The sequence below is a fragment of the Aulonocara sp. 'chitande type north' Nkhata Bay genome, linkage group LG22 (genome assembly GCF_057382095.1).
Source record: "Aulonocara sp. 'chitande type north' Nkhata Bay isolate Kocher_YH1m ecotype deep benthic linkage group LG22, A_spYH_male_GT1.1, whole genome shotgun sequence".
Lineage (NCBI taxonomy): Eukaryota > Metazoa > Chordata > Actinopteri > Cichliformes > Cichlidae > Aulonocara > Aulonocara sp. 'chitande type north' Nkhata Bay.
The window spans coordinates 19,998,017-20,007,151 of NC_141364.1; the positions used below are offsets into that span (position 1 = coordinate 19,998,017).

General features: G+C 43.6%; 1 protein-coding gene across 36 annotated transcripts in view; it reads left to right on the plus strand.

Moving 5' to 3' along the window:
* The window catches only part of clasp2 (cytoplasmic linker associated protein 2), a 67,488-nt gene extending 59,266 nt beyond the window's left edge, over positions 1-8,222 (plus strand). For all 36 annotated transcript variants that reach the window (XM_086279866.1, XM_086279902.1, XM_086279869.1 and 33 more), the window contains 10 exons: positions 161-304; positions 1,504-1,647; positions 1,766-1,872; positions 2,025-2,166; positions 4,056-4,251; positions 4,342-4,535; positions 4,638-4,766; positions 4,955-5,161; positions 5,334-5,450; positions 6,814-8,222. In XM_086279866.1, the coding sequence (XP_086135992.1) occupies positions 161-304; positions 1,504-1,647; positions 1,766-1,872; positions 2,025-2,166; positions 4,056-4,251; positions 4,342-4,535; positions 4,638-4,766; positions 4,955-5,161; positions 5,334-5,450; positions 6,814-6,891 (1,458 nt within the window). In that variant the 3' untranslated portion in view covers positions 6,892-8,222. The remainder of the gene's footprint in view (positions 1-160; positions 305-1,503; positions 1,648-1,765; positions 1,873-2,024; positions 2,167-4,055; positions 4,252-4,341; positions 4,536-4,637; positions 4,767-4,954; positions 5,162-5,333; positions 5,451-6,813) is intronic.
* Positions 8,223-9,135: the final 913 nt, after the last annotated feature.

Below are 9,135 nucleotides of genomic sequence, written 5' to 3' on the forward strand. Positions count from 1 at the left end.
TGTGTGTGTGTGTGTGTGTGTGTGTGTGTGTGTGTGTGGGTGGGTGGGGTTTTGGTTGTTTCTGTATTTGTGTTTTTACAGGTGAATATTGGGTATGCATATTCACCATTATAGGTCAGCTTCCTAACAATTTGTATAAATGTGTGTGTTTGCGTTGCAGGTGAAGGTGGCTATTCTGAAGTACATCGAGACACTGACATTACAAATGGAAGCTCCGGACTTTGTGAACTCTAGCGAGACTCGGCTGGCTGTTTCCCGCATCATCACCTGGACGACTGAACCCAAGAGCTCAGACGTCAGAAAGGTATCGTCTCACAAACACGCACACAACATAATACGTCCTCTTGCAACAGGCCCCTTTTGTTTTTGAGGGATGTAATTAAACTTTATAATATTGATTTGAAGCAAGTCAGGCTGACTGTTGAATCTGGATGTTCAACACGTTCTCACTCCCAAAGCGTAACATTTTACGCTAGGTGACAAATCGTCAACATATTACGTTTCCGGCTACCCACCACGTTCCTAAATGACGACCTCGGAAAAAAGAGGAAATATGAGAACCGTCTGGACTCCATCTACACATGTTCGCTCTTTTTCTTCAAATCGCTTAGAAACACGCTATTTAACATCATTATAGTCCTGGTTAAGATCAGGATAAAGTTATGGTTAGGGCTAGGGATAAGGTTAGGTTTAGGACTGGAACGTCTATTACCGCGGGAGCGTCATTGCACTGGATTCCAGCCATAACCCGCGGCGTACTATAAGAACGCCGAAGGTCTCCTTTCGCGTTTCTCAGGAACGCCGCGGGACGTGACAAAACGTTGACATGTTACGCCTCGGGAGTGAGAACGGGCTGGGATGTTACAACAAAAGCAGACGAAGTGTATGATACCACAGGTTTGAAAAACAGTTATTGCACTGCTTTACCAGCAGAACTAGGAATTTCCATGGGAAGAAAATCGTGTGATCTGTGGAGTATCCTTTCCATAGCTGCAGAGATGGTTTCAACTTTAGGCCAAGCAGTCTTCTTGCTGCACTGGCTGTTCTCTTCCAATAGCTGAAAGTTTTTGTTTCATTTTACCTGTTATTTTCTCTTTAATTTCATGTTGCGTTCCGGTAGTTTGCTGTCATTCACACTCTGTTTAAAACTTGTGACACTGTCTAAATTTTTGCCACAGCATATTCTTTTGCCTGGCTTCAGATCAGTCTTCTGCAAATGCCTGTCTGCACGCAGACAAGAAGCACACAGCAATCACGTCACCTTTGCTGGACTGTAAATTTTGCTTGATAGTGACAACCATAGTTTTTGGTTTGTTTTGTTTTTTGTATTTAAGCTTTATCTCATAACTATAAACTTGCATCTCAGTTCAAAATCATAAATTGAAAAGGATCCTTGTCTCAAATGCCACCTCACAGCATCCCATAGTTAACCACAGTACTACTTGCAAGAGCTGCCACCCTGTTTGGTCCACAAAGTCTAAGTGTGTATTTTGTGTGTAACAGGCAGCCCAGTCGGTGCTAATTGCCCTGTTCCAGCTCAACACTCCAGAGTTCACCATGCTGCTGGCAGCTCTGCCCAAAACCTTCCAGGATGGAGCCACCAAGCTACTTCAAAACCACCTGAAGAACACAGGCAATGCTGCACAGGTAAAACATACTCTGACTCTAAACTGTGAATGCTTCAGAATCACAGTTTACACCTGAACTCTGTCATTATACTGCAGCAATAATGGCGTACCTCTTTGTTGTTTTGTTACCTTCTCAGGCACCAATGGGCAGCCCTATGACACGTCACACCCCCCGATCTCCAGCCAGCTGGTCCAGTCCAGTCACTTCGCCCACTAACACATCCCAGAACACCCTCTCACCAAGGTAAACACTTGTCTGACAACTAGTCTTACACTGTCAAATCACTGTTATACAGTAAACAGTATTTTAGGGTGTTTTGTGGCCAAAAACACGCCTGTGGGGGGAAAAAAAGTAAGCTTGCAAATTACACCGCATCTTTTACTGTGTCTGTGCAGTGCTTTTGACTATGACACAGAAAACATGAACTCAGAGGACATCTACAGCTCACTGAAAGGTGTCACAGAGGCGATCCAAAACTTCAGCGTTCGCAGCCAAGAAGACATGAATGAACCCGTCCAGCGGCGAGAAGGAGAGGAGGTGAGTGGAGGAGGCCAACACATTAGGGACATAAGTTCAATTCCTGGTGTGAATACAACCAGACCTGAGTGGTTTGTGTAACAGTTGGCACAATTCATGGGGGCGTTTGAACATTTTCGAATATTTTTATTTGATTCTACCTTCATGAGGTTTCCCCCACAGCAAGAGACAAGCAGCGGTGCAGCAGCCAGAGATCATGAATGTCAATAAACTTGTGGGAAGTGGGCAGGTGTGGAGTTAAACTTCTCTCAACTTGGAGGCGAGCAATTGAAACAAGTACAAATGGAAGTGAATATTACCGTTGACTGGCCACTGAGGCTGATAAATACACTATATGGACAAAAGCAGTGAGTCACCTACAGGAGCTGCTCACCCATGGTAACATGTCGTGAAGCTCCTGGTGCGCAGTTTTATGCTGATGTTAGTGCCGTCACCCAGCTGATCACGGACTTTCTAAAGAAGCTAACAAAGGCAAAGTGACGAAAGCAAAAAATATCCAGAGGTCAGAACCAGACACAAGCTAGCAGCCTCAGTTTGAGCAAAGGATCAAACTATTTACTAACCAAATTATGGAGACGGGTGAAATGGGGAAAAGGGTTGATTTGCTGTTATCTGGTGGATTTGTAAACATACAAGTTTCACAAACTGGCTTGTTGAAAGGGTGACATCCAGTTATAGCACCACACTTGAATTCATATGTTTTTCCATATAGTGTATATTATAGGGTTGCCTTTGACTCGTGAGCAGTCACCACGATGCAGTGCATGGTGGGCAAATTGCTTTATAGTGACCAGGCTTCTGAATGGTCTCTTTATTTTGATACCAGATGAAAAATACCACCATGGTGCGGTCCTAATGCAAGCAGCTATACACCACGATCTCGCCAGTAGTATAAAAGTGTGAGAGTTGAGATTTTATTCCTGATAAAATAAGCAAATACCAGAATAAAAAGAGGATAAGACAGAGTATTCAGACTTTGTAATAGGTTTTGACACTCTCATTTAGCTCTGCACTCAGAAAGTATTATATCGTCTTTTGACCTTACAACATGTTTTCCAAGACTTGCAGAGGCCTGAAACACCCACACAGGTGTACTGTAGGGGACGCTGACATCTGATCTGCCCCACCACCCGTCCGTTAGCACAGGGAGTGAGAAGCATACATTGTTTATGGGACCGATAACTGTGAAAAATAATCTTCTACAGCTGCTGATAAAATCCTGTTTGTTTTATTTAAGCCTAGCTGCTGAAAAGCATCCCCAGTTATTATTTTGTGATGCTTGTGTAGGTAGCCTGCTCGTTCAAAACAAATTTATGACTTCAGACATGCCAGGTCTTATTTTGCAGCCCCTTGCAGTGACCCCGGTTCCTTTTAAGGACACGGCGTACTCTACTACAGAGGTGTGACCTCCTGACATTTTCCCCATGAGATGCAACTGAAACCCAAGTGGCCCACATGTCATCAACGTGCCAATCACAGCACACCTGACTCATCAAACCCCAGCTTAGAGCATTTAGCGGCTCGAGTGTAAATATACACATACAAATAAGAGCACCTTAAACCCTGCTCAGCTCCTCACCTGGTGCTTCATGTGTCTGCCTTTTTAAGTGATAGAGTTGTTTTTGTTTGTGTGTTTGTTTTCTTACGCTCTCATTTAGACAACAAGATCCTCTCTAAAAAGGAAACTTCATCCAAAATGTCCTGATATATGAATGAATTTTAAGAAATCGAACGGAGACATGTTTGTTTTAATTCATTTGGCGTATTTACCATCTAAACACATAAAACAACTCTGCAGTTCAGACTGTTTTTAAACCAGAACTTTTGAACTCTTTAGAGTTTGACTGCTTGGTTCATTCGCTTTGTTTTTAATCCACCTTTGTTTTCAGGGGGGCAGCGGGACAGATGGCAGACTGTCAGATATGGGCGACGGCGGGCGTATGGCTCTGGACAATAAAACGTCTCTCCTCAACACCCCCCTGCTCTCCTCCAGCCCCCGAGTATCCCGCGAATACTTGTCCGACTCTCCCTTCAAACACAGCCGCAAAGACACCAGCCTGGACGACTCGGAGCTTCAAACTGATGGTACACAAAAGCATTCTGGCGGAAAAGGACAAATAACGACCTCGAGATATCGCTAACGTGGGTTATTTTCTGTCGCCTGTCTCCTCACAGATAGCAGCCTGGATCAGTCGGAGCTGGTGGCCGAGCTCCTCAAGGAGTTATCCAATCACAACGAGCGCATAGAAGAGAGGAAAGCAGCACTGTGTGAGCTGCAGAAACTGATACGCGAAAACACCCTGCAGGTGTGGGACGAACACTTCAAGACCATCCTGCTGCTCCTGCTCGAGACGATGGGCGACAGAGAGGTACACACACACTCATTTCAAATCTACAACAACCAAATGAAAGGGGAGGGGAGAGAAAAAAAAAGCTAAAGTCGCTCACTTTTATCTTAAATCCTCTCTCAGCATGTGATCCGAACGCTGGCTCTGCGGGTGCTGAGGGAGATTCTCAGCAAGCAGCCCTGGAGGTTTAAGAACTACGCAGAGCTCACCATCATGAAGGCCCTGGAGTCTCATAAAGACCCTCACAAGGAGGTGCGTTTATCCACACCCACGCTAATCTGCTCACTGAGAAGCTGATTTTATCACAAAGCATTATCAGACCATGAAGCGGTGGTGCAGAACACTCCTTTATTTTATTTATGGATCATCAAAGCTGGAAAAAAGCTTTGTGATTATCACTTGGTCATGTTGTATATTCATATTTCTCTGCTTTTCTGTAGGTGGTTCGAGCAGCTGAGGAGACAGCAGCCATGTTGGCGTTGTCCATCAGTCCAGACCAGTGTATCAAGGTGTTGTGTCCCATTATCCAGTCAGCTGATTACCCAATCAACCTGGCCGCCATCAAGATGCAGACCAAAGTAGTGGAGAGGATTCCCCGCGAAGGCCTGATTAGCCTGCTGCCCGAGATTGTACCAGGACTGATACAGGTAACATGCAGCTCAGATATGTAACTGTTCATTTGGAGGATGAAAGTATCAGCCGTGCAGTATCGTAGTTGTCTGTCATCTGCTTTATCACACACAGCCTTCACGTTCATGCATAAATATGATTGTTATGAAGAACTGCAGATCTGTAAGTTGTGTTCTTCTGTCTGAACAGGGTTACGACAACTCTGAGAGCAGCGTGAGGAAAGCCTGTGTGTTCTGCCTGGTGGCCATCTATTCAGTGATAGGAGAGGACCTCAAACCGCACCTCAGCCAACTGTCCAGCAGCAAGGTAAGTTGAATTCATCGTAAACCAGCTCGCTAAAGATGTGTCGTTTCTCATCCTGGTCACCGGGATCTTTCTGTGTATACATTTCAAGCTCTCGTGTCAACAGGTTTCCACCAAGAGTCATCTTTTTATTTTAATTTTTTGTTCAGCTGATTTTTTTACTTTTATTTTTATTGCACAAAAGACAAGAGTGCGATAGTAAAGTGCAAACTGCATCGAGTACAGAAACAACTACAATATACTGCTTAATAACTTCGGCTGCAAAGACAGCAGCTAGCACAAAGCTAGCCAAGAACTTGGAGTGATTTTAAAGCTGAGTGAAGGCCGACCCGAGCCCAGCAGGCCCTGTAACTCAGGCAATGATGAGCAGTCAAGCTTGCAGCCTCTGTTTTTAAAGTGGCGATCACTTTGAAGTCTCTTGGCGCTAGTTTTCGTCTTTTGTTCTTATATGTAAAAACAAAGAGGAAGATTCTATGTGCATCCTCATTTGTGTCAGTGTGTGGCACTGTGGCCTCAGGTTTGTATAATTCAGTTAATTGGTCATTGTGTGACCGCACGTATCAGGTTATTGTGCTGAGTAACTCAAAAGTAAGATAAGTAGTATAAAAAGTTACTTTCTCTGATGATTAATTACATAACGTAGTACATCAATTTTATGAAAAGTAATGAATAATGTATAACACGTTACTTTTTTTTTTTTGAGTAACGACTCCAGCGCTGGTAAATACAGATGTAGGTTCAGGGTCTGAAAAGTGAATTCAAAGCCTTTAACCTGAATTCTTTCTGAAAGCCAGCAGAGGGCGACTCCTCTGGTTGCAAAATATACTTTAGAGTTGTATACAAGTGTATAAGTAAAAATGACACCTCTTATCAGTTCATTTGTGACCTCTGTAAATTGTTTCCTGATGTGGTTATGATCATAATCTCCGAGAGTCTTACTGGAAATAACATGAAGTGAACAGTTTACTGTTTAAAGTAAAGTAGGTGATTTAAAACGTGGCGCTGTACCAGCATGCAGCATCCTCAACAAAAACGCTCAAGTGAAGCACTCACATCAGGACACGGAGCCATTACAATCGCTACATCCATCCTTTATAAACAGTTGATGGCAACAACCATAAAAGATGAGTGATGAGTCTGTCAGCTACAGACTGATCTATTTGTGATGAATCCCAGGGCGACCTTTCAAAAACGGTCATGTGATAAACATTACTTGCCCAAATAATGCAGGAACCATAAACGCCACGTGTCAGCACGCGGTCGGCCTGCTCAGCTGGAGTAACTGCAATCTCGCCTTTTAGATTTTTAGCATCTCTTGGCTTGCACACATTATTTAATTCATGTTCTTCTGTTTTTCTATCTGCAGCTGAAGCTGTTGAATCTGTACATCAAGCGCGCCCAGTCCGGCACCACCGGCAACGAACCCTCAACCGAGGGCCTATAGGATACAGAGCGCCGTCCCACAGGGCAACTACAGAACTGCAGCTATGCCCACCCAACATAAACCATCTGTTCATGAGAACACAGCAACACAGACTGAGAACAAAGCATTCACAGGAGCAAACTACATACACCACACACACAGCTGTTAGGTACACACAGTCATCACACGTGCAGAGGAGAGTTGTAGTTCTGCTCGCCATTTCTTAGGATCCCTTCTGACTGAACTGAACCCTCAAACTCGGATTAAACTTAAACAGACATGCAGTCACACCCTCCACAGGTTTGTCACTACTCACTCAAGGATGAAGATATTAAATGCCCGTCCTGTCCGCTCCGCTCCATATCCACAGCACATTCCCTCTGAACAGCATCTCGAGGTCAACAGGAAGTGGTGCATCTGCATGGTTCTCATTTCCCTGGGCGGTAATATTCCTCCAACGGTGCTGTCTCCTCGTTTCCTTCTCGAACACTCATTAACTTGAGGGAGGGGGGCGCCAGGTAGACGGGAATGTAATTTTACATTATGTCATAGTTTGGATTTCTTTTACGCAGAGAGGTTTTACTGCAGTGGTTTTTAATACCCGGAGTTTTCTCTCTCACTCAGACGTCAACACGTGTTTCAAAAAGGTGCTGATGAGCCTGAACGGTACGACCGGCCGACCCCAGCACACGCAGCACTAACACGAGTCAAAGTGGGTCCTGCCTGCTCATAGCAAATACAGTACATACAGATTCCAAAGTTTAGGAGGCGTTATGTGCTTGGCTATGCATGAGACGAAATTTAAAAGATTAATAACTTTTTATTGGGGTCTGTTGTCAGAGTGCTCTGACTGGGGTTTTAAATTAATGTGAACAGTGTCTGCCCCTTTCAGATAAATCCATGATGTCCTCCATTTCTCCAATCTCGCATCAGTTCTGGGCAACACGTGGAGAAAGATGGCTGCTTACTACATGAAGTATGACAGGACATGGCTTATTATCACATAGTGGATATGTATCTATATATGATATTAAAATGGAGTATCCAAATAACAGTGTCATTCAGGGGAGTTCCCCAGAGGGGGGGTGCACGCGCGCACCTGTGCCCATCCTTGTTTTATTTTTATTTTTTTCCCCCTCTCTCACACACTTATTTTGTTTATCTCTGCTGAGAAATTTGTAGAAATTTATTATTTACAGCTCTGGGAAAAAAGAAACAAGTCATGTGTCACTTTTCTCCTGTTCGTGTCTTTCTTTCCTTCCTCTTCTTGTAACATTCTAGTTTTCACTGTTGTTTCCTCTGTGCATTTACAAAGCTGTGCTTACAATAAAATAAAGAACTTGTACAGATCACGATAAGCCCCGCCTCTCTTCATTTCTGCAGCATAAGAAAGTGCTGCGGTAAGGCAGTGAGCAGAAATACCGTGCATGGGTGGGTCTGTACCTCCTCACAGGAGTGTTGTTCATGCAATTCAACAGAATAGATCTATTAAATGCTAACAGAATGTTGCAGTTTATCTGATCCAGGATCAGTGATCAAACCTCTACAGTATCATAAATGTTTCGTAGTCCCTTAAAGAGTCCCTTCATCCCAAATTTACACAGTGTGACTGTGTCACAACCACTCAATTTCAGCAAACACGTCAGTATGAAAGCATCAAAAATGCAAAATTACTTTACTGATTAATATTTAGCAGTTATTTTATTCTAAAACAATTTTATTCTGAGCTGCACAGGTGATCGGTTTTATGTTTGTTTTGCGAGAAATTGGTGAAAATGTGCGTCAGGATTTTATCCTTGCTTTGACAAACCAATCAACACCAGGAGTTTAATTTACTGTCTGATAAAGCAGTGGGTTTTCCAGCTGTCGCTCTCCCGCAAAGAGCAGCAGCAGGTGGGAGATCGTGGACTTGTTAAGAAACGTTAAGAAAGTGGGCTAATCCACACATGGAATAAAAGATAACATTTAGGTCTTATGCAACATAGCTATTTGTGAAACTGGTGCTATATTTCATGTATCCATCTGTCCTCTGGGCTGTAAATTTAGGAACAGCTAAAGAGAGTCCTAGATACTGTCTGACCTGTAAAACCCCCTGGCCTTGCTGCACTCATCTACAACCTGCCAAGACCCTGCAGTTCATACTGAGTCTGTCCTCAAAACAATTCCCAACTTGGGAAAACATATCAGTTACACTGTTGAAGATGGATGTGGTATACTTTAGCAGTTTTACATACTTAAAATTTGCATTTTAAATCAACTCTTGTG